Genomic DNA, 25,650 nt, shown 5'->3' on the forward strand with positions numbered 1-25,650 from the left:
AAGGGCACGTCTGGATTCTGACAGACGGAGACCTGGGTTCAAATCCCAGCTCTGGCACTTACTAGCGCTGTGGCTTTGGTCAAGCGACCAGTCCTCTCTGAATCTTGCTTTTCTCATCTGAAAAACATGCAAAATAGTACTCACAGCCTCGCATGATTGGTTTATGAATTAAATAACCATGGAAAACTGGTACGTCACCTCGTCAGTACTGGCATTTGGGGCCGCATATTTCTTTGTGGTGGGGCTGTCCTGACCACTGTAGGACATTTGGCAGAAGTATCCCTGATCTCTACCCCCTCGACGCCAGGAGCATCTCCCCAGTTGTAGCAACCAAAAGTGTCTCCAGACATTGGCAAGTGTGTGGGGAGGTGCGCAAAATATCTAACCGTTCAGAATCGATGCACTTGGTATTTAATAAATGTACATTTTCTCCCTCCCCACCTCCATTTCTCTGAAACAAAAACCTGGGGGTTTACTCTAGACTGCCTACGTCCTCACTGAATCAATCGGCACCCAGATCCAAGGCCATCCTCCTGAACTTGTCCCCTTGCTTCTTTCCCCTGTCCTCACCACCAACTCAGCCAGCCTGCTGGCCGGCTGTGGGACCTCCCCCTGCCGTCCACCTCAGATCCACTGTCCCCTGCCGCAGGCTGAGCAGGAGAGAAGCACAGACAGAGAAAGGGTTTTCTACATGCCTCCGAGGGAAAACGTCCCCCTGCTTGACAAGGTCCGCAAGGCGGTCCACACACAGCCCCTTCCTCCTCTGACGCCCAGTCCGGACATCCGGACCTCACGGGGCCCTGCCCTCACAACACTCCCCTAAGACACCCAAGTCCCACCCTGGGGCTCTGGAGCCAGACTGCCTTAGTTCAAGTCCTGGCTCTGCCACTGACCAGCTCCAGTGTAAGTACGGACACCCAAGAAGTAAGGCTCCCCAGCAAAGAAGGGTCATGTCCTTGTGGCCCAGGTGCTAAAATCACCACAAGAGTGGTCAACTGAGAAGTCCTTCAGCCCTGGAGCGACAGGGGCATTATAAAATTTGCACATTACTAGGCACTCCTATCCTTCCCTACGATTATGAACCATCTGTCTGTCCTTTTGTGTATTAAGACGAGCTGCACTCTAAAAAGACACAAGTTGCTTAAAAGAATTTACAAAATGCAAGACTGTAAAAGGGTTTCTATGAAGGCAAAGGGAGAAGTAAGATCAGATGACACCAGACAGTATCAACTTGTAATTAGAACAGTACTTCTCAAATTTGACATTTGGTTTAAAGCAGTGTGGGGGGAGGGGGGGGAGGAATCCTCTCAAATCTCTTCTCAGCGCTGACTTTAAATTTTTTGGTTATTTCACTTATAGAAGCATAAAACTTGCCCTGGCCAGTTGGCTCAGTGGTAGAGTGTCGGCCTGGCGTGCAGAAGTCCCGGGTTCGATTCCCAGCCAGGGCACACAGGAGAAGCGCCCATCTGCTCCTCCACCCCTCCCCCTCTCCTTCCTCTCTGTCTCTCTCTTCCCCTCCTGCAGCGAGGCTCCATTGGAGCAAAGATGGCCCGGGCGCTGGGGATGGCTCCTTGGCCTCTGCCCCAGGCACTAGAGTGGCTCTGGTCGCAACAGAGCGACGCCCCGGAGGGGCAGAGCGTCGCCCCCTGGTGGGCGTGCCAGGTGGATCCCGGTCGGGCGCATGCGGGAGTCTGTCTGACTGTCTCTCCCCGTTTCCAGCTTCAGAAAAAAAAAAAAAATACAAAAAAAAAGTCCATTTTGGTCTTGTCATCTTAGCACAAGACAACCAGAGGACCACTTGTGCTGACACAATCAAAGATGATTTCCAGTCACCTAAGAGCTAGTTACTGGGCATTGGCGCCAACCTCACCGCATGAGCTGATACACTTTCAGCATCAATTTCTCCCTCTCTGCCACATACACACACACTCGGGTAGCTCCCAACTTGGGAGAAACTTTCTGCAGGACCCATGTCCTTGCCTATCTGTGGCCATGTTTCTCCGCTACCTTTAACAGCAAAACGCGTTTGAAGAGTCACCTCGATGTCCTCACGTCTCTTCCCCTCTGCCCCAGATCCCCGCCAACCCCTCGATGTCCTCACGTCACTTTCCCCTCTGCCCCAGATCCCCGCCAACCCCTCGATGTCCTCACATCACTTTCCCCTCTGCCCCAGGTCCCCCTCCAACCCCTCAATGTCCTCACATCACTTTCCCCTCTGCCCCAGGTCCCCCTCCAACCCCTCAATGTCCTCACGTCTCTCCCCTCTGCCCCAGGTCCCCGCCAACCCCTCAATGTCCTCACATCACTTTCCCCTCTGCCCCAGGTCCCCGCCAACCCCTCAATGTCCTCACATCACTTTCCCCTCTGCCCCAGGTCCCCCTCCAACCCCTCGATGTCCTCACGTCTCTCCCCTCTGCCCCAGGTCCCCGCCAACCCCTCGATGTCCTCACGTCTCTCCCCTCTGCCCCAGGTCCCCCTCCAACCCCTCGATGTCCTCACATCACTTTCCCCTCTGCCCCAGGTCCCCGCCAACCCCTCGATGTCCTCACGTCACTTTCCCCTCTGCCCCAGGTCCCCCTCCAACCCCTCGATGTCCTCACATCACTTTCCCCTCTGCCCCAGGTCCCCGCCAACCCCTCGATGTCCTCACGTCACTTTCCCCTCTGCCCCAGGTCCCCGCCAACCCCTCGATGTCCTCACGTCACTTTCCCCTCTGCCCCAGGTCCCCGCCAACCCCTCGATGTCCTCACGTCACTTTCCCCTCTGCCCCAGATCCCCCTCCAACCCCTCGATGTCCTCACATCTCTCCCCTCTGCCCCAGGTCCCCGCCAACCCCTCGATGTCCTCACGTCTCTTCCCCTCTGCCCCAGGTCCCCCTCCAACCCCTCGATGTCCTCACATCACTTTCCCCTCTGCCCCAGGTCCCCCTCCAACCCCTCAATGTCCTCACATCTCTCCCCTCTGCCCCAGGTCCCCCTCCAACCCCTCGATGTCCTCACGTCTCTTCCCCTCTGCCCCAGATCCCCCTCCAACCCCTCGATGTCCTCACATCTCTCCCCTCTGCCCCAGATCCCCCTCCAACCCCTCGATGTCCTCACATCACTTTCCCCTCTGCCCCAGGTCCCCTCCAACCCCTCGATGTCCTCACATCACTTTCCCCTCTGCCCCAGGTCCCCCTCCAACCCCTCAATGTCCTCACATCTCTCCCCTCTGCCCCAGGTCCCCTCCAACCCCTCAATGTCCTCACATCTCTCCCCTCTGCCCCAGGTCCCCCTCCAACCCCTCGATGTCCTCACATCACTTTCCCCTCTGCCCCAGGTCCCCCACCAACCCCTCAATGTCCTCACATCTCTCCCCTCTGCCCCAGGTCCCCCTCCAACCCCTCGATGTCCTCACGTCTCTTCCCCTCTGCCCCAGATCCCCCTCCAACCCCTCGATGTCCTCACATCTCTCCCCTCTGCCCCAGATCCCCCTCCAACCCCTCGATGTCCTCACATCACTTTCCCCTCTGCCCCAGGTCCCCTCCAACCCCTCGATGTCCTCACATCTCTCCCCTCTGCCCCAGATCCCCCTCCAACCCCTCGATGTCCTCACATCACTTTCCCCTCTGCCCCAGGTCCCCCTCCAACCCCTCGATGTCCTCACATCACTTTCCCCTCTGCCCCAGATCCCCCTCCAACCCCTCGATGTCCTCACGTCTCTTCCCCTCTGCCCCAGGTCCCCCTCCAACCCCTCGATGTCCTCACATCACTTTCCCCTCTGCCCCAGATCCCCCTCCAACCCCTCGATGTCCTCACATCTCTCCCCTCTGCCCCAGGTCCCCGCCAACCCCTCGATGTCCTCACATCTCTCCCCTCTGCCCCAGGTCCCCGCCAACCCCTCGATGTCCTCACGTCTCTTCCCCTCTGCCCCAGGTCCCCGCCAACCCCTCGATGTCCTCACGTCTCTCCCCTCTGCCCCAGGTCCCCCTCCAACCCTCCTGGCACAGCGATCCCCCAGATCGTTGAGACTTCCACGTGGCCAAACCCGTGCATGCTTACTGTCCTCCTGTCACCGTCCTCCAAACACTGGATGTCTCTGAGCAGGTCCCCCTACCCCCACCTCTCCTGAGGCCACGCTCAGAAGTTAGAGGACAGCCTACCTCAGTGGCCAACCCTCCAAAGCTGGGCAGGCCCCGGTTCTGCCCTTGCCCCCTCTCTCGTCCGCATCACTTCTCCTGGTCTCAAGGCCTCACGTGCCAACTGTATGCTAAGGACGCTAGTGTCCCGTCCCTGGCCCTGATGGCTCCCCTGGGTTCCAGATGCTGTGTCTCTAGCTGCAGCCCACCCACGGATGCTGAGTAGGTATATTACTTTCAATCTAAACTCACAGACCTTTGGATTTCCCATTTCCCCCCAACCTTGTTCCTCCCACAGTCCTCCCCTCCGCAACTGACATTTCAGCTAACTGTTCACAACAAAAGCCTGGCTGACATCTCCCTCCTCTATGGAGTCTCAGGCGATTCCTCCAACATGTATGCCAGATTCACTCCACCGCACCTGTCCTCCAACATGTATGCCAGATTCACTCCACCGCACCTGTCCTCCAACATGTATGCCAGATTCACTCCACCGCACCTGTCCTCCAACATGTATGCCAGATTCACTCCACCGCACGATTCCTCCAACATGTATGCCAGATTCACTCCACCGCACCTGTCCTCCAACATGTATGCCAGATTCACTCCACCGCACCTGTCCTCCAACATGTATGCCAGATTCACTCCACCGCACGATTCCTCCAACATGTATGCCAGATTCACTCCACCGCACCTGTCCTCCAACATGTATGCCAGATTCACTCCACCACACCTGTCCTCCAACATGTATGCCAGATTCACTCCACCGCACGATTCCTCCAACATGTATGCCAGATTCACTCCACCGCACCTGTCCTCCAACATGTATGCCAGATTCACTCCACCGCACGATTCCTCCAACATGTATGCCAGATTCACTCCACCGCACGATTCCTCCAACATGTATGCCAGATTCACTCCACCGCACCTGTCCTCCAACATGTATGCCAGATTCACTCCACTGCACCTGTCCTCCAACATGTATGCCAGATTCACTCCACCGCACCTGTCCTGGAACCCCGGCCTGCCATGGCCTCCTAACCGGCTACAGCCAGAGTTTCTGGACCGACCTCCCGGCTTTCACTCTTGTCCTTCCCAACAATCCCCTCTTCATAGAGTCACCTCCGGTCCCAATCAGATCTCATCCCTCCTTGGCTTAAAGCCCTCCAAGGGCTTCCCAATGCTCTGAGAAAAGCCTGGCCCCCACGGTGACTGTCAGGGTCTCCCAATCCTGTTTCCCGCTCTGCCTGCGGGCTGGTGCCCCCCAACCCCCATCTCCACCCCCCACGCTCCAGCCAGGCTGGTCTTCCTTCTGCTCCTCAGGCTTGCTCCTATCTCAGGGTCTCTGTGTTTGCTCTTCCTGTCTGGAATATTCCATGCCCAGCCCTGGAGTAGCGGGCGGCATCTCATCGGGGCCTCAGCTGAACCGCTGTGTCCCATCTCACTGCAGGTTCCGAGACAGCATCTGCACCTCTCCACACCGGGGCTGCCCTAGGCCCCACCCCTGTCCCCACAGCAGGACACAGGATTCATAAACACACGTCACAGCCTCTCCCCAAGGCAGGGATGGCAAACGTTCAAAATACACACCACCTAGACTCACCGTGACAACCATTCAATCCACATTTATGTTGGGCCCAATGCATACTTATGGGGGGGGGGTCCTGGGGGGGTGCTATGCTGCCCGGCATCTGAAGCCACTTCCTATATGTGGGGATTGCCCACAGTGAGCGTTTTTGATGGGAGGCTGGGCCTACCTCAAACCACAGAAACCAAAAGTTTAAAGAAAGGAAGACAAGCCCCTCACACCGCGCCCCAGCAGCAGGGGTTGTGAGCATGATGGCAGCTGGCGAATCAGAGGCTCCTGCCTGAGTTTTCCCACCAGGGACTCAGAGAGAAAGCGTGCAGAAAAGCATTTGCAATAATTTGCAAAGCAGGCGGGGACTGCCAGCCTTAGAATGGCCTGCTGGCAGGCTTGGCTTTGGCTGGCTTCTGAACACTGAAATGGGGAACAGCCCCTTCCGTGGATATCGGCCGTTCTCCTGCGTGAGAACTGTGCCTAGGTCGCGTGCACACCATGTGGTTTATGCTCGACACCTGCTTTCCTCTGGGAGCCTGGAGTTTTAGCACGTGCCAGGCAGCAGGCACACCCGTGCCCAGTGCCCAGTAAAAGCCTTGGGCACAGTCTCTAACGAGACTCCCTACAGACAACATTTCATCCATGCTGTCACGACTGTCGCTGGAGGAGTCAGTGCTTCCTGTGGGACGCCTCTGGATGAAAACTCTGAGAAGCTCTGGTTTCCTCCGACCTTCACTTTTCCCTTCACTGATTCATTTTATTTCCCTTTCACTGTAATAAAACATAACTGCACACAACAATGTCTGGGTCTGTGAGCCCTTCCATTGAGTCACTGTGCCTGAGAGGGGTTGAGGGCCCAACACAGGTAGGAGCGGAGAGCTGGTACAGCTGTAGCAGGAAGAACACCACCTCACAGCACCAGATGGAGCAGGACCGGTGTCAGAGGTGATCAATGCCCGGAGGCCCGGAGGGCCCTCGCTAGGCGACTCCCCTGGGTTCTCTGGCTGCGACTGTGGGTAGCCAGACTGCCTGGTCTGCTGTCGAGGTCTGGCTCTTGGCTTGACAGGTTCTTCTGTGCTATGCAAACCCTTTCAGTAAAACCCTTTCTGCACCAATTTGGCAGAATTGGTTGCTGTTGCTTGCGCTCAAGAGGCCTATCACCAATTTTGTACAAAAAGAAGTGCAATGGCTGAGTGGGAGTGGGGGAGGCGTAAAGGCCCTTTAAGTGCCAAGTCCCAGTCTGGGGCACTTGGTCATTCTGCAAAGGCACAGCAAAAGTAGCATGGGTTCAAGTGTCCCTGTTGTCTCTTGGAACCACCTGTGTACCTCCTCATTCAAGGCTATTTTAAATTTGCCTCAAGGCAGAAGCAATGGGGATAAACAGGGTATAGAGATCTGTGACTAAGACACAGAAATTCCATTGCCAGAGACTTTATCTAGGTAAGACCTTTCGTCTGCTGTCATTAGCAGCCCATGGAACAGACAGGAAGCAAACAAACGTGGATCCTGTTTTCAAAGGCACAATACTGCCAAATACTCAGCTCAGCTGAATCCAGCCTATGGCTGTTCAACCTGCAGATAAACAACCCTGATGCCCCACACAGGACCCACTTCGCCAGTGTCTGTCCCATCAAGGTGCAGCTGTAGAGGACAAAGACCAAGGGAGAGTCTCACACTGGACATAAACCAGTGGACCCAGAAGCTGCCAGACTGGCTGACCAAGGCAAGTCTCCTTGCTATTCCTGTTCTGCAAACTACTACACTGTTTTCTTTTTCCCTCCTCTCCAAACGGGAGGTTTATTGAGGTGTCCTGATTCCCTTTGACCACTGTAGGTTGGATGTTTGTTTTGGGGAAGGGGGGCATAACCTATTAAGCCATAAGTCATTATACAATTAAAAAGAAAACAACAAAAAGGAACAACCAAACAAAAAAAACCTTCTTTCAAGTGTAAGAGAAGGAACAGTGTATCACCCAGAGATCCTTGACCCTTGCAACGCTTAGATGAACACTCAGCTGCCTCTCTCCCTGAGGAAAGGAAGCATGTGCTTTCATGAATCCGTGGGCATTTCTGAAGGTGTATAGACTTGAAAGCAGGTTATCTAAGGGGTGGACTGTAGTGTCATTACAGACTTCACCCCAGCTCAAGGGGTGGACCATTAAGGCAGTAAAGATTATTCTACCCCCTCTTTCTCACTGGCTTTGCTGAGGGATAGCAGATCTAAGCCTCTGTGGGTCAATCAGACACAGTAAGAGATTTCCTGGTGATCCTTGGAATAGGATTTCCTTAATCTTAAGAGAAAGCCACAGGAAGCACATGTCCTTATTGCTCCATACAGGTGGGTATTTATGAGACACATCATAACTGAACAAAACAGGTAAAATCAGTCTCCATGACAACTATCAATAATCTACTATGCTACATGGGCCATCATAAATACACAAATTGATATTGGCCAACTCAAATGCCATAGCTCTAAGATACCATCACCTGTAAACTGTTGGGGGGTGGGGGAACAAGGGTGTATGGGTGAGTGCAAGAAACCCTCTGCCACATTAAATACACGTATCAGTTGTAAGATGCATCCTTATTTCAGAAATAATAAAAGGCTTAGAAGATAGGGCACTGTTGGTGGGAATGTTGACTGGTGCAACCACTAAGGAGAATAGTATGGAGGTTCCTCACAAAATTAAAAATGGAACTGCCTAATGACTCAGTGTTTCCACTTCTGGGAACATATTCGAAGAAATCAAGAACACTAATTCAAAAGACTATATGCAACCCTACGGAAGCAGCCCAAATGCCCATCAACAGATGAGTGGATTACAAAAGCTGTAGTACATTTATACAATACAATACTACTCAGTCACAAAAATGAGTAAAATCTCACTATTTGCGACAGCCTGGATGGACCTAGAGGGTATTATGCTAAGTGAAATACGTCAGAAAGAGAAAGACAAATACCATATGATTTCATTTATATGTAGAATCTAAAGAAAAATAAATAAACAAAATAGAAACAGACTCATAGACACAGAAAAAAGACTGATGGCAGACAGAGGGGAGGAGTTAGGAAGCTGGGTGAGAAAGGTGAAGGGATTAAGAAATTCAAACTGGTAGTTACAGAACAGTCATGGGAATGTAAAGGACAGTATAGAGAACATAGCCAATAGTATTGTAATAACTCTGCATGCTGCCAGATGGGTACTGGAAATATTGGGGGGAACACTCTATGAAGCACATGACTGTCTAGCCACTATGCTGCACTATACACGTGAAACTAATACAAAATAATAATAGTGAGTGTAAACTGTAATTGAAAAAAAATTTTAAGTGTTTTAAGCTGGGGGAAAGGTGATAAAGACATGTCTCAGATTAGACCTAACATGGTATTTGCTAACTGCACCCTTTAGTTTGTGAAGGGAGCACCATGAAACATACTCTGGGAAACCCGGACGCTCTAACAGACGTTACAAGTCAGCTGGAGGGCAAAACCAAGAATCAGTTCCAGTCACTTAGATATCTGCACCAATGATGATAGCTACACATGGCTACACCTCAAACTATCCAGTGCTATAATCTGGTAATAACAAGACCTCCAAGTCAAAACACAGAAAAATAGAAAGAGAAACGGGTTTGAGTTTGATCACAGGCTATATAATTTTCAGCGTACACATACAAAAATTTCAGAACGCTACTAAAGATTTAAATTACTTTTATGCAATAGTAGTGCAGAGAAGGATGAAAATACAAACCTCACGGGTCCATAGTGGAAAGAATGAAACATCTATTTTACAGGTGAAAGAAATAAATCTAATTTACCCTAATTCACTATTTCTGAAAACCCGTCAGCCCTTTCCTTTTCCTCACTTCCCACCTTGATGGTGAGTGCCCAACAGGAAGAGTGAGAAGAAATGACCGCAGCCTCCTTGGACACAAAGCGCAAAGCGGCCCTCGAGACACACAGGCTCAAACTCCACTGATATTTGTAGTGAACAACTGCTCTTTTACCGACAGCTTGAAATACATGCATTTGGGAGGTTTCTTTCTGCCTCACTTCTAAACTTTTATTTTAAGGTGGAAAAAAAGGCTCATGGTAGAAGAAATATAGAAAATGTAAAGCAAAAATACTCAAACAGAACTACCATTAACTAACATCCTGAGAAGTAGTCCTAGTCATTTTGTTCTATGTGCAAACATTTTTTAACTGCAAGAGGATCCTACTGTTTTACAGAAACAGTGCACCCACTGTTTCGTAACCTACTTTTCCCACTGAATATTAAATTACTGACATCTCCGTATTATTAAAAGATTCTTCAGTATCTCCCCACCCAGCCCGCCATCCCCAGGGCTGCACAAGACTTTGTCATTACCTCTTTTCTCGAAGGAATGGAGAAAGCTCTTACCCCCAGCTTCAAGCAAGTTTTTCCACGAATAACATTCCCTGACAGTGAAGACAGCTATTCCAAAGACAGGTGGCACGGCACATGCCAGTTTCTCCATTATCAGCACAAACATACTGAACTCAACACAGAGAAGTTCATCTCCCTCCAGAGAGGGCTTAATCCAGGTTCCCTACACATTTATCCTCTGGCGTTAACAAGTAGGGAGAAAAGGCAGCTCATTCAAAGTTTAAAAACCAACTGATGGTTTTATGGCAGGATCCAATTATCACTCACAATGCATGAAGCACAAAAGGAACAAGAAAGGTTAAAAGAAAGCAAAGTGATTCTCAGTTATGCTTTTTCTTTAAGCCTTACACCCCTTTCCCTTTCCAAACTGAACTGCCAAAACGAAGTTAGTACTATGATGACACCTAAAGAAAAATCACTTCTTAACTGAGAGGAAAATGAAGACTTCGAGAAGAACAAGTCGCAGGGATGTGAAGTCCAGCCTCGGCAGTGCGGTCAGCAGGACTGTATTAACGATGTACGGCCAGGTGCGTTCCAGACTTACAGGCGTATCACTCCACAAGTCATATAAATGTCTAACCACTGTGCTGCACACCCGAAAAGAATATAAAGTAATACTGACTGTCCTTATATAACTGAACATTTTTAAGTATAACTGAACAATTTTAAGAAAATATTAAAAAATAGAAAAGAAATCATAAGATTTTCAACAGATTTCCATCCTTCAGATTCTAAGGTAGTTGGGAGATCCTTAACTATGTGGAGCTTTTAATTTAGTGGGATACTCACACATACTTTTTTTTTCATTAATAGTTAATACTGAATGCTTACTAAATGAAGAAATTCTCTAAATAGCTGAGACTTGCCTGACCAGATGGTGGCACAGTGGACAGAGAGCACCAGACTGGGATACGGAGGACCCAGGTTTGAAACCCCAAGGTCGCCAGCCTGAGCACAGGCTCATCTGGTTTGAGAATGAGCTCACCAGCTTGAGTGTGGGATCACAGACACGACCATGCGGGCTTGAGCCCAAAGGTCGCGGGCTTGAGGCCAAGGTTTTGGCTTGAGCAAGGTGTCACTCACTCGGCTGCAGCCTCCTGGTCAAGACATCTATGACAAAGCAATCACTGAACAACTAAGGAGTTGCAATGAAGAATTGATGCTTCTCATCTCTCCCTTCCTGTCTGTCTGTCCCTATCTGTCCCTCTCTCTGTCTCTCTCTGTCTTTGTAAATACATACATACACACATACACACATACATACATACATACATACATACATAGCTGAGGCTTACTTCCATTTTCTGAAAAGCCAGACCAAAGTGACTTCCAACATAAAAACAAAATAACACTTTCACAGGGAAAGAAAACCCATTCAACACAAACATCCTCAGTGAAACAGGAAAAATTAGGAATCTTCACTTTCCACATTTCCCGAGACTTAGGCCTGTCTTCACTAGAGTCATCATGTGGGTGATATGAACACAGATGCCAAAATGTACATAGGAAACTTTAAACCATAGATCACTAAAATAAACCTGTTTCACTCTGCAATTTCAAACATTAAAACAGATGTTCAGCTGGGGCTATGCAGTGTGGCCTCCCACTGGGTGTGAATGTGCTGGGCGGTTCTCTTTCTACTATAAAGATCTCAACATGCCCCTCACAACAGAAGTCCGGCTTCACAAAGTGTTCTGGAAGACACATCAAAAAGCGGGTCCAGAATGGCATCTGAGGAGACCAAGAACAGCCAGGCCTTGAACGTGGCTGAAAACAGGAAATACTCTGAAAACTCTGTTAAGGGTGAGACCAAGAATTGGGGGCGCAATGTCACTGCACCAAGGCATCCCTCTCCTCATCAGGAGGTGCCCAATCATACACAGAGGGAGACAGAGCAGTCTCCACATCGTAGACAGGAGGCGAACGCATGCCTGAGCCACTCAAGAGATCCATCAAAGCTTCACTCGAGATGCCTGGGCAGCCATGGGGGGGGGGGGGGGCACCTTAACCAGCAATGGAATGGTTCTTCATGAGACCCCATCCTCACAAGCCATTCAGAGTGTCATCTTCACAGTGTACATCTCAGACCACAGCATTTACACTAAAAGAAAACCCACTTTTGAATGGCCCTTTTTTTTCTTTGGTGAACAGGAGGTATAAAAAGAATACGAAATCTCTCAATGGAAGCTTGCCTGCCAGGAAGTCTTCAAATACTGAACTTGATGACAGCCAGGAAATCTGATATCTTAACCATTAAACTTGGCCAGTTCGGAATCAATACAGGATTCTGGTGTCAGGAACAAAAAGTCAACTGAAGTATCAACTTAAGGTGGTTAGTTACCCCAGACAAACTTATGTAATATGGCTTTTTTGTCATCTAAAATATTACAGTAATAGTCAGCATTCAGGCCACTCGGATTCAGAATCAAACATTACAACTATAAGATCCTATGTGTCCACACAATAAGATCTGATATATCCTAGAGCATTACACCCCTTTTCTCTTTGAGAGAAGCTGAGCCATGGTATGGAGTGGGGTTCAAAGATATCTCCAGCTACCAAATACCCAAGTGACAATAATTACTGTCTTCCAAAGCCAAGGACAGTTATTAAGGAATGGTATGCATAGCAGAACTAGAATTATTTAGAAGTCCCTACACACCCAAGAAGAAAGACAGAGGTTCTCAAAGGACTTTCTCTGTGTGTTTGTATGTTGTCAGGCTTTCCCTCCCCCCCCAAATCCAAACACCTTGTCCTCTCCCAAATTTTAAAAAGTCCTAGATAAGGGGACCCTTGAAAAACTTGGGAAACTGATGATTCCTGATATTATGCACAGTGAGAAATATTACATATGTGTTTTTATTGAATAATTTTTTAAAGATTTTTTTTATTGATTAATTTTACACAGAGAGGAGCGAGGGGGTGGGGGAGCAAGAAGTATCAACTCATTTAGTTGCTCATTGATTGCTTGTTGTATTGGCCTGACCTGGCAATCCAGGGCTTTGAACCAGTGACCTCGGTGTTCCGGGTCGAGGCTCCATCCACTGCGCCACCACAATACAGGCAGAATAATTTTTTTTTTTTTTTTAGTTTGGAGGAAAATATTGTTTTCTAGATCCAGTTGCTTCATCCTCATCTCTGCAATACGCTCCCATTTTCTGATTCTACCTGCAAGCAACTCCCAAGCCAACAAGTAACAACATTAAACAGAGAACAGCACAAACATTGCCACCTATAGTTACAAAATGAAACACAGTTGCTTATACTGTGACCTAGAAGAGAAACAATATAAAAACAGAAAGTATCATTTTGGCATACTTCTCACACACTTCATTAATACTACAACCCTAATACTTATCAACATTGTTACTTGTATATTATCTTAACCCTCTTTAACTGAATTGCCAGAAGATCACTATGTATCAATCAACAAATGTATCAATAAGACAAAAACACTTATTCAAAGACCTTAAAACTTAAAAACTCTTAATCTAGAATCTCATTTTACTGTTGCTACTTGTCTAAAACCCCAAATTCAAAGGTGGAAATAAAATCTGTTTAAATAGATCTTTTAACTCAAAAATTTTAACATGGTCTCAATATATCAAATAGAAATTAGCTTTCTCCATCAGTCACTAACTACAGTTTTTATGACATTATTTAAATACCTGAACATTACAGAAAGGTTATTAAATCATCAACAAGCATAAAGTGTCTTCCCCTCACAGTGAATGCAGAAGCAATTTAGCAGGAACTCCATAGTATGCCACATTCTAAAGGCATTATCCTGAATATCTATCAAGCTTATTGATGGTCCCAGAATCCAAAAGGAACTTTCCAGGAAGTTTCCTGGTGACGTGGGCACTCTCTGCATTGAAGAGATGCTGAGTACTGTTCAATTGTTTCCCGTTATTTTTCTTTTTTGTATTTTATTTTAAAGATTTTATTTATTGATTCGAGAGAGAGGAGAGAAAGAGAGAGGCAGAAAGAGAGAGAGAGAGAGAGAGAGAGAAGGGGGAGTGAGAAGCATCAACCTGCAGCAGTGGCCTCTCCTATGTGCCTTGACCAGGCAAGCCTGGGATTTCGAACCAACGACCTCAGTGCTCTAGCTCGACACTTTATCCACTGCACCACCACAGGTCAAATCTGCAATCTGGTCACAGGTCAAGAAACTGCAATCATCCCAGAGTTTTGCCATTGTCCTCACCCTTTTGGACAAAATTAGTTTTACTTCCTTAAGTCAAGGAAACTACTTTACAGTAACAAAATAATTGGAATAAACTTTCTAATAACACTAAACAGAATATACACCAAAATGCCAATTTCTCAAAGTTCACAGACTCCTTTAAGAAAACAAAAATCGGAAGAGAGTAGAACTTAAAACAATACTTTTCATATTTGTCAATTTTAAAAACTGCTTTTAAGTGTCACAATAAAACCTAGGCCCTTTAAGGTTTCTCGAATATTAGCGGTCACACTTAGACTGCAGCTGGGGCTGCTCATGTGCTGGGTAGAGGGCACAGCAAGCAGCAGTGCTGGGCCAGACCCAGGCACTTGGAACCAGGACCAACGGGCAAGTCCTAATTTCCTGTAGAAAACTGCTTTCGGTATTTACCTTTAGATCCAAACAATATCTACACTATAATTGCTGAAAGCAATCTTGCAACCATTTCTGCACAACTGCAAAGATGGTGTGTGGGGTTTCTCATGTAATTTCTTGAAAACACACAATCGGACCACTCTTTTTAAATTAGAGATGCACCTGGGCTCCCTGTTTCTTCTCTGCTAATGCCCATTTAAGAGCATTGTCCTTATTCTCACCATTTTCTTAGACAGCAAAGCAGAAATCTGACTAGCAAGCGACTAAAAGGTGTTGACTGACTGGGTGGGTGGGTGGGTGAGGGTGTTGAAATTGAAAGCCCAGGTTTCTAATTAGAGTAACTCGTGAATTCTAAAACATCCATGTTTTTGTAGTATACCTTTGAAAAAAAGATGTTTCATAAAATCAACAGTATATCATAGCTTGACTAATTTTTTTCATAGTGGTACATAAAATAATCATGCATCTTAAAACTGACTGCATCTTAAAGAAAATATGGCAGCTGTGTCCAAGGTTAACCTTAAATGTTTGTTGTGTTTGTTACAGGCACGTGAGCAAGGAGACCCCAAAGACAACAGGGCACAGCGGAGTTGGTGGCAAGTTTAGCCCATCCGCCCCAACTCTAGAGCCACAAATCGACCCACTGATTGTTGCCAGGTGACCATGAAGCCAGATTTTTCACCGTTTTCCATGAAAATCCCCCAGCTTTAAAACACTACAGAGACCAAACTGAGCAGGGCTCCTGGTTAATTCTGACCTAGAAGCCCTCAGTTTACAACCCCTGACATTTACCTCCACCTTATATTATGCTGATTAATTTAGCTATTAAGACCTTTCAAGATGCTTGGAAGAAAGGGAAGACGTTAGAAACTAGGTCTGTGGATGCCTGACCAGGCGGTGGCGCAGTGGATAGAGTGTCGGACTGGGATGCGGAAGGACCCAGATTCGAGACCCCGGGGTTGCCAGCTTGAGCGCGGGCTCATCTGGCTTGAGCAAAAAGCTCACTAGCATGGACCCAAGGTCACTCAGTCTGCTGAAGGCCCGCAGTCATGGCACATATGAGAAAGCAATCAATGAACAACTACAGTGTCGCAAGGAAAAACTGATGATTGATGCTTCTCATCTCTCCGTTCCTGTCTGTCTGTCCCTGTCTATCCCTCTATCTGACTCTCTCTCTGTCCCTGTAAAAAAAAAAGAAAGAAAGAAAGAAAGAAACTAGGTCTGTGGAATCGATGGAACTGGATTCAAATCCCGCCTCTGTGATCTGCTCGCTGTGTCTCCTTGTGTGCATCACTTAACCTCTCTGAGCCCCCCCCACTCCTCATCTGTAAACAAGGACAAATTTCACATGGTCCTTAGGAGAATTAAATGAGACAGGAAGTGCAGAAAGGCTTTACAAAGTGCTAGGTGCAGAGAAAGCACATGGAACATGAGCCAACTACCCGTATTTGTTTAAAATAAGAAAGCGGCGAAGTCCTGTCCCAGGTCAGCCTGGCCTTAGTGTCTATGCCATTTGCCACGTTCTAACCACCAAAAAACTTTTAAATGCCACATCTAATAAGAAAGCTGTCATTCAAACTTTCACCCACTAGAAAATCTTTTCAATAAAGGACCTGTAAGATCTTATAATAAAAAATATTTCAGAAGGTTAGCAGTAACATTCATTAGTAAACTGTGCCAAAACATCTTACAGGCTGCCAAAAATATATAAATACAAATAAAAATATAAACAACAACAACAAAAAAACACCAAGGAAGCAAGCCAGATGTAGAAACTAGTCCAAACTGTTCCGATTCCAACCCAGATCTGATCCTGGGCCTTGAATCAGAAGTTTCGTTAATTTGCTAATCCCCCCCAACACCAAACATACTTCTGATGGAGATTTCAAATTTGGTTCCCTGAACTGACCTGATTTAGATCAGGGTGAATATGATCTATACCCTGACCAGAGAAACGGCAGCCAGAATGCTGACAGCCCACGCACTCACACAAGCAAAGCCCACATTTAATCCCTTTCATTCTACAAACTGGACAGACCTAGAAACAATGCCCTCTGTCTCAGCATTAGGGACTTTCTAGGTTAATGCAATGCTCTACCACCAGCAGCACTTAGAGCTAGAGTCTTCCTGAGATGAGCTATAACTAAGTGTACTTCAAACATACAATGCTTTTCATCAACCTCCAGTGAAAATATAAAGTCCGTTGGTATGGAAGCCGACTTTGCTAAGAGGCTGATAGGGTGGCTCTCCCATATAGCAATCGAAGCATCCTTGTGTGCGGGGCTCTGCAGCACACCAAGCATGTGCACCATACTTCACACGCCTTGGGAAAACAACCTTCCTGTTGGTTTCACTGGGCATTCTACTTGAAGAGTCTGTTAAAAATCTTCCACTTGTTTTCTTACACAGGCTCATCCAGGGAGACAAAACAAGCTAGGCAAATTCAACAATTTGTTGTTAATATTCTACAAAGACATTCCCTGGTTTTCTGAAGGCCAGCCTGACAGCCCGAAACCTCACATAAAAAGCAAACACCACAGAAATGCGAAATCATCAAAACAGCCCTGCCTTATTTTTCACTGGTAGAAGCTGAAAAAGGAAGACAGATGTGACTTGTCTTTTGTAACATAATGTGTGCAGAACTAACTAGTACTCGCAACATGACCATCACTCAATCAATAGTATGACTTCATCATCCCTTGTTATTCCCCAGACAGCCCCAATACCCTCCAGCAACATGCAGGAGCAAAGCCAGTCATTCCCGACATTCCCTCCACCCTCTCCCATCCCTCACTTTCACAGGAGACATCAGGTAACATCTTCAGTAGGAACTCATCCAGACAGAAGTGGCAAGCACTCTCCATAGGTTCTGACACTAGCTGCAAATGTAAGCAAAGGCCAAACAACAGTGGCATACATATGATTCATTTATCCAATTATATTTCCTAAAACACTTCTTAGTTGTTCAGTTTTTTTTCCTCAGGGAGCTGTTAAAAATGTTCACATAATTTTTGAAAAGACCTCAGATGAAATGCATCTGGCTTCCTCCTCCACAATACCTCTAGCTCTTTGTTTAGGAATGTCTGTATCTCAGCACCTTTCCAAAAGCTCCCTGCCTGCCCTCTACTGCTACTAATTAAATGGAGAAGTATAGAATGAAAGAGAAAGCGACTCAAAGGGGAGAGAAGCCAGGGGGAAGAGAAGCCCCTGGGCAAGTGAAACAATGCTACTTTTCACCCAGGTACCTGCATGCACACACTCACACACACACAACAGAAAACGGGAGAGTATGTTACACAAGCACGGCATAGCAAAACAAAAAATGTAAATTACACATTATTTGCATTGTGATCATTCTTTGATAAAAATAAATACCACAGCAAGCTTTCCCTCCAGGAAAAGCTCTACCCTTAAGGGAGGTAAAAAAGTCACACCCACGAACACCCTCTCCGCCCTAGTCCATTACACACTTACACAGCACACATACACACACACCGTACCAGAGTCCGAAAGCTGGTGAAAGAGCAGCCATAACGTGGGTTCTGCCTCAGATAGCAGCCTCTTCGTTAACTCCGCCCCCATCACCAGAGAAAGAGGGGACCTCAGAAAAGAAAGACCCGAGAGGAAGCAAGAGAAATCCAGAAATCTCGGAATTTCCAGGCATCAACTTTTCATGAAATGCACAACCAGGATAGGAAATACCTCCCTGCTGAGTAATGCTTCATGGGTAGTAAATTCACCTCTCGAAAGGGGCGCCAGACCTGAGTGAGCATGCACCCGGCCAGATGGCAAACCCTCCTACCTGCTCCCTCCAGCCGGCCTGTCACGCTGCGCCAGCGACAGGCCTCCCACCCCCCTTTTTGGCAGAGCAACACTCCAATAAGAGCCACGCGGCTGGGCAAGCGAGGGCTAAGCAGTGATTTAGCAGAATCATTTCAAAGAGGAGGAGTGGGGAAACTGCGAGGAGAGAGTGAGGGTAAAAACAAAGCCCTTTCCGTGAAACTGAAAGCCTTCGGGGCGTGGCTTACTTAATTTGCTTTATTAATAAAAGGGATCGATTAAGCTTCCCTCTCTCCACCCAAGTCGGAGGTGCAAAGCTTTGATCCTTGGGAGGCAATAAAAATGGCAGGGGTTCAAGCTTCCTCCAAGTTTCCAGGAGCACGTGCCACCATCCTAGACCTCTCCCGCCCCATACAAACACATCAAAAAGACCCTGAAATCCACACGACAGGCTTCAGACCCAGCGAAACAGAAAGACAAGACACACACAGCTCCACGCGTTCACCTACTCTCACCGTGACAAGCATCAGAACACTTGCTGACACAATCGTTAGAAAGTTCAACGGAGTAACGAGCCTCCGGGCCCCGGGTCTCCAACCCGACCCAGACAAGCATGACACACATCAGGGACTCGCCGGCTGCAAAGGCGCGAGGCGGAAAGTTGCCCAACAGCCCGCGGAGCTCGGCTGGGAAACGAGGGGGAACTCACCGGCAGAGGCGCACGCGCCTCCTCCCACCCGAAGGCGGAAAGCCGAGCAAACCGGGCTCCAAGGGCGTCTCGATAGAGGCTTTATTTACAAACAATGCGCTTAGCTGGAGGGAGGGGGCGCAGACGCCTGGCGGAAAGGCCCAAGTACCCCAGCCCGGGACTCCACACCCGCATCGGGGCGCTCCTGTGTTTGGGGTTCCCTTGCAGGAGCCGGGAACGCACACTCCCGGGGTCTCCTAGTCCTCACCCCCTGCCGGCAACGGCAGGAACTCCCCGGGGAGTCCCGGGAGGGAAGGGAGAGCCGCTAACCTCGTCTTCCGAAAGTCCGTACACCGGGTCCCCGATCCCGGTCGCCATGGAGCTGGCCCCGCGTGGGTCAGAGGCACTCCCCGACAGCTGGGCTGCGGCGCGAGCGGCCGAGTCTGCTCTCCTCCTCCGGGTCCGGCCGGCTCCGCACCGGCCCTGCGCGCGCCCTGCCGCAGGTGAGGAAGCCCGAGCAATCGCTGGGCTGCTGCCCGCGCCGCTTCCTCCCGGAAGGTGGCGGGTGCGGACCAGCGTCCCGAGAGCCCACGGTGCAGCGGCCGGCAGCACGGGTGCTTCTGCCGGCGTGCGGCAGCGCGCGGAGCCCGCCGGGCTTTCCCTCCGCGGCCCGCCTTGCACCTCCTCCCGCCCAGCTCTCCTGCGGAGCGCTCTCCGCCCCGCGCCCAGCCTGCTCTCCGTTCACTCTCGGAACCGGCTCACCCGCCCCCTCGCTCGCACCCCGCCAGCCCCTGCTCTCTCCGCCCCCTCCTCCGCCTCCTCCCACCAGGCGCCCAGAGGAGACCCTCCCCGCCTTGCTGGGGCGGGCACACGCGCCCCCCAAGCCAATCACAGGCCAGGCTGGGAGGCAGGCGGCAGGCAGAGGGGGTGGTGGAGCTCTGCCCCCACGCCCACCCCACCCCCAGGCCTGGGAGTCTCTTGCTTGGGCTCCCCGGGCTCCCCCGGACTGCAGAGTGGGGCTGCCAAGGAGTACCTGTGCGATCTGGGACTTCCACGCTGACCCACCCGCCTCTCCCTTTTTCCCTCTGCTTTGGGGAGGCGGTGGGCTGGGCATTTGCGGGCACTGAAGGCATGTCCCACAAGAAGCACGCAACACTCAGTTCATTCCTCTTCCCCTTGAGCTCGCCGTAATTGTTAAAGGGGGAAAGATGGGTGTTTCTGAAGCCCTTTAAATTCCGGGCAACCCCTGCACGCCGGACTTGGCTGCATTGTCAGCTCCCTGGAGCCGGTTTGCAGGCCCGGTTGCCAGCCGGGAAGAGGCTGCCGCGGTGTGGCCGCGAGTCGCCACTGCCTGTAGGGAACAAAACCAACACAGCACCCGCTCTTTCGAGCACCTACCTACTCGAAAACAGACAACGTGGTTCTTTGAATAAAAGGCAGCTTATCTGTGAACCACACGTGAAATAACGTACCCAAGTTTAAGGTTATTCTCCGCGTTCACAAACCATTAAGACGTCTGATCGGCCACCGTAGGATTCTCTCCACATCTCAGCTGCTGTTTCTCTAGCGAGCAGTTAGTTTAATCCTTCCAATTTATAGAATGCCAGAGACGACTTTAAATAAGTGAAAGAAATTTGTCACTCGACTTTTTCAGGAAGATTTTCTTAAATTTAGATGTGAAGTGCAGTTGTGAGTACAAAAAATAAAACAAGCTGAACATGATATTTGTCTTTGAAAAGAGAACATCAAAGTGCCTACTTGGCTATTAACAGGGTGCATTTAGGATTTTCACTCAAGTGTATTTCTTAAGAAAGGAGAACTCACAGGATGGAAAGAATCCCTATGGCGGACCCCAGCTACTTTACACAATATCTGCTGTACGCCTTCCTAGATTGTTTGCTAAAGAAAAGGATACGCCCATCCCAATTTAAGCTCTCCTTGGCTTCCCTATGACATTACTGTGGTTTGAAACGTGTGCCATATAATGGGTTTCCTTTCAAGACTCAGCCCCATGCAGTCAACACCCTACTCAGAAACTTTCTACAAATTGTGAGCCATTGAATCAACAGTACTTGGATGTCACAAAATACCAGCAGAGAAAAAAATCTTTATTGAGGAGCATTTAGAAAGATTGGTTGGTCTCTGTTCATTTTTCCTGGCCAAATGTAAGTCACTGCGTCTATACCTTCCCTAGCCAGGCCTTTGTCAAGCTTTGTACGATTTATATATATAATAGGGGCCGGGGTAGGGCGGAGAAGCAATACATCTTTAAATTTTTCTAGAAGAAAACTATAGTTTCTAATTACACCGGACACCATTCCTATACTTGGCAGTGCACAGTTTCAGGCTTTATCTCTGGGTGAGGAGGTATGACCTGGGCACTAGATAGGAATGTCATAGTTCCTCTCTCCCGCCCCTCTGCATCATTACTGCTCTCCCCACCCCCATCCCACCCCCACCTCCACCCCCAACCCCCACACACAACAGTGTATCTGCCTGCACTCTGGGGTCATGTCCTTGGCTTTCCCTGAGGGATAATTAGGAAAAACTACTATATGAAACTTGCCATCTGTCATTTATTATAGGGGTGCTTATGAAATCTGTGATCCCTAACATCATTCAAAGGCCCCTGTAAGAAGAGTCAAACAAGACATGTATTTCAGACCTCTGAGAAAAACCTTCCTTTCTTCTCAGAAACTGATAAGCTTTTGCATTATGAATGACATGGATTATTTCAACTGATTGTGTTTTTCTATTTACTTTGGCCATCAGGAAACTCGGGACCAATTTTATGGCCTTAAGCCATAAAAGCACCCATTAAAAAAAAAATCAATCCCCTGGGTGATTACCCGCCAGCTTTCTCCTAGTACAATGTTCTCTACCCTGGATACCATCGTTACCATCTGGGGAGCTTTACAACGACCAAGGGCCTGGTTAACGCATGAGAGACTATGATTTCATTGGTTCAGGGTAGGCACACAACATCAATAATTTTAATAGCTTCCCAGGTGATGCCAACATGCATGTAAGAAGACTAAGAATGGCAGCTTTGCCCAGTGGCTCCCAAACTTTGCTGCACATAGGAACAGCTGGGGGGTTTTAAATTCCTTCCCTGTGTCTCCCACCTCCATACACTCTGATTTAATTGGTGCAGGGGTGCCACGCAGGCTCAGGCGTTTCACAATCTCCGTGGGTCATTCTAACGCACAACAAAATTGAAGGACGTCCTATTCTTTACATATCTTCCATTATTCTGATTTTTTTAATCTTTTTCAATTTAGAGGAAATTACATACTATGAATGTACACAAATCATTTGAGGAGTGAAATAGGATGTAATCCAGTTTCTTGGGGGAGGGCAGTGAGGACAACTCTTAAGAGAAACTACTCAGCAGTCTTAGCCAAAGCAAAATTGTCGTTCCATCCTCCAATCTGTTTTTCATCTACCTGACAATTATGTCGAACCTAACTTGTAGATTGTTCTCCAGAAGAGACTCTGTTTCCTTTGGAGGCAACTTTTACCATCTTAGATTTGTTACTGTGGGTGTTTGGTGAGCACTCTTCACTTAGATTGGCAGAAATGAAAAGTTAGCAAGAACAGTTGTAAAGCACAAGGGGTAATCACAAATGGGGAACATTTTAATGCTAAGCCTCTTTGCAAATTATTGCAAACTATATCTTAAGTCTGAGAGGTGCCCTAAGCTGAGTAATGCGTAGTGTCACATATTTGCCTGTTTCATATAAATAACACTAGATTTTTTTTCTCAATTTTCGGTGATTTGTGTCCTTGAAAAAGCAAGCTCATGAAGCAGACATTTTGAAGATGGCCATGTCCCTGTAAAAACTGGTGTCATTTTGGCACTTAGCAGCATTTTGGAACTGGCACAGAGAAATCTCACAAAATTAAGGTGTTTAACATTATTTAAGGAAATAAACCAGGCCTCAAACTTTTGACAAGTTTGGAGGTAGGTAGCAAAGAGTGACTTGTAAATAGCTCATCTTTTTTGCATTAAAATAGCTAAGCTTTTAAAGAAACATTTGAAACACCCATGTGCTCTCCATTCTAATACTAAAAACAATAGTGTCTGAGATATAGATACATGATTACTATTTTATTGAATCTGACAAAATACCTGCCTTCTAACTGGTTTCATTAGCTATTTACTTTTCTTTTCTTTTTTTTTTCTTTTTTTTCTGAAGCTGGAAACGGGGAGAGACAGTCAGACAGACTCCCGCATGTGCCCAGCCAGGATCCACCCGGCACGCCCACCAGGGGGCGTCGCTCTGTTGCGACCAGAGCCACTCTAGCGCCTGGGGCAGAGGCCAAGGAGCCATCCCCAGCGCCCGGGCCATTTTTGCTCCAATGGAGCCTCGGCTGCAGGAGGGGAAGAAAGAGACAGAGAGGAAGGAGAGGGGGAAGGGTGGAGAAGCAGATGGGCGCTTCTCCTGTGTGCCCTGGCCGGGAATCGAACCCGGGACTTCTGCACACCAGGCCGACGCTCTACCACTGAGCCAACCGGCCAGGGCTACTTTTCTTAAATTCATTAATATTTCTAAATTATCTGGATTTGCTTTCACATATTTTACTGTATTTTTTCTTACATTTTAAAGTGTCTTTTTATTGAGTTGTTCTATTGTTGTTCTTTGTTTTCTTCTTGCTGTGTTTGTTTCCTGCTCCTTGTTGGTATGTTAATTGTGGCATTTCTGTTCTCATACTGCTTATCTTTGATAGTTTACATGCATGCCTAATTTACGAGAAACAAAAGTTAGTATCTTAATCCCCCATCAGAACAGTTTAAGAAGTTTAAAATGCTGCTTTTGATCAACTTTTTCCATGATATTCTAGTTTCATACTGTCCTTTATTAAACCATCAAATTAGATATTATTCTTATATTATACATTTTTCTTAGCTTTGCCAATATGTTTTATAGTTTTGTTTCTAAGGATTCCTTGTTGCTTCTTAGACATTTTTTTGGGATCATTTTCCTTCTTCCTGAGAGACAGCCTCTTGAATTCCTTTAGTAAAGGTCCATTGGTGATAAACTCTCAGTTTTTCTTTATCTGAAAATATCTACCTTTATCTATGCGAGATGGTGAAATTATGTATTAGAAGCAGACTCAAGGCTGTCATGGAATGTGGAAAGATGTAAATAAATGTTCCTAATGTGACTGGTATCCTTGATTTTTTACCCACCCTTACCATTTGAAGTCTTAGGCTTGTAAAATAAATTTATCTGAGGGCTGCTGGGAACAGGACAACCTTTAGGGAAAACTAGTCATTAGTCTTTTTTTTTTTTTTCCTTGTGGGAGAGACAGAGAGAGTCAGAGAGAGGGACAGATAGGGACAGACAGACAGGAAGGGAGAGAAATGAGAAACATCAATTCTTTGTTGCAGTTCCTTAATTGTTCATTGATTGATTTCTCATATGTGCCTTGACTGGGGGGCTACAGCAGACCAAGCAACCCCTTGCTCGAGCCAGTGACCTTGAGTCCAAGCTGGTGAGCTTTGCTCAAACCAGATGAGCTCGCATTCAAGCTGGAGACCTCGGGGTCTCGAACCTGGGTCCTCCACATCCCAGTCCGATGCTCTATCCACTGCGCCACCACCTGGTCAGGCAGTCAATAGTCTTATCTAAGATAAAATGGTTGTCTCATTCTCAGAACTTTTAAGTTGGTATTTCTCTGATTTCTGGCTTCTAGTGTTGATAATCAATGGGCAGCTCTTAGTCTAATTACTGTTCCTTGGAGGTCATTTGCCTTCTCTTTAGTTGCTTTTTGTTCTTAGTATTCTAAACTTTCTATAATTGGTCTATGTGTGGATGGCTTTCTTTTCATTTATCTTAATATACTTTGTGCTTTCCTACATGTGAATTTTCACCTTTTATTATTTCTGGAAAATGTTCATCTCTCATCTCTTAAAATCCTGCCCTTTCTCCATTCTCTATATCTGTCCTGGGATTCTATGAATCGTACATAGACCTTCTCATTCTGTTACCAGTATCTCTTAGCCTCTTTAACAGATTCTACCTTCTGGTCTGTCTGTGCTGTGTTCTGAGTGATTTCTCCAGATCTCCCTTCTACTTTGCTAAATAACTATTTCATTGGGTCTAGTTGTCTATTTAATCCATCAATTTTTTTTTTTTTTTTTGTATTTTTCTGAAGCTGGAAACAGGGAGAGACAGACAGACTCCCACATGCGCCGGACCGGGATCCACCCGGCACGCCCACCAGGGGGCGACGCTCTGCCCACCAGGGGGCGATGCTCTGCCCCTCCGGGGCATCACTCTGTTGCGACCAGAGCCACTCTAGCGCCTGGGGCAGAGGCCAAGGAGCCATCCCCAGTGCCCGGGCCATCTTTGCTCCAATGGAGCCTCGGCTGCAGGAGGGGAAGAGAGAGACAGAGAGGAAGGAGAGGGGGAGGGGTGGAGAAGCAGATGGGCACTTCTCCTGTGTGCCCTGGCCAGGAATCGAACCC

General features: G+C 47.8%; 1 protein-coding gene across 1 annotated transcript in view; it reads right to left on the minus strand.

The window, feature by feature from the left end:
• NEDD4L (NEDD4 like E3 ubiquitin protein ligase) overlaps positions 1-19,939 on the minus strand; it is a 323,150-nt gene extending 303,211 nt beyond the window's left edge. Inside the window, exon 1 of the mRNA XM_066353218.1 lies at positions 19,506-19,939. Within this exon, the coding sequence (XP_066209315.1) occupies positions 19,506-19,553 (48 nt within the window). The 5' untranslated portion in view covers positions 19,554-19,939. The remainder of the gene's footprint in view (positions 1-19,505) is intronic.
• Between the last annotated feature and the right edge of the window lie 5,711 nt (positions 19,940-25,650).

Source organism: Saccopteryx leptura, chromosome 11, assembly GCF_036850995.1.
Source record: "Saccopteryx leptura isolate mSacLep1 chromosome 11, mSacLep1_pri_phased_curated, whole genome shotgun sequence".
In the NCBI taxonomy this organism is placed as follows: Eukaryota; Metazoa; Chordata; class Mammalia; order Chiroptera; family Emballonuridae; genus Saccopteryx; species Saccopteryx leptura.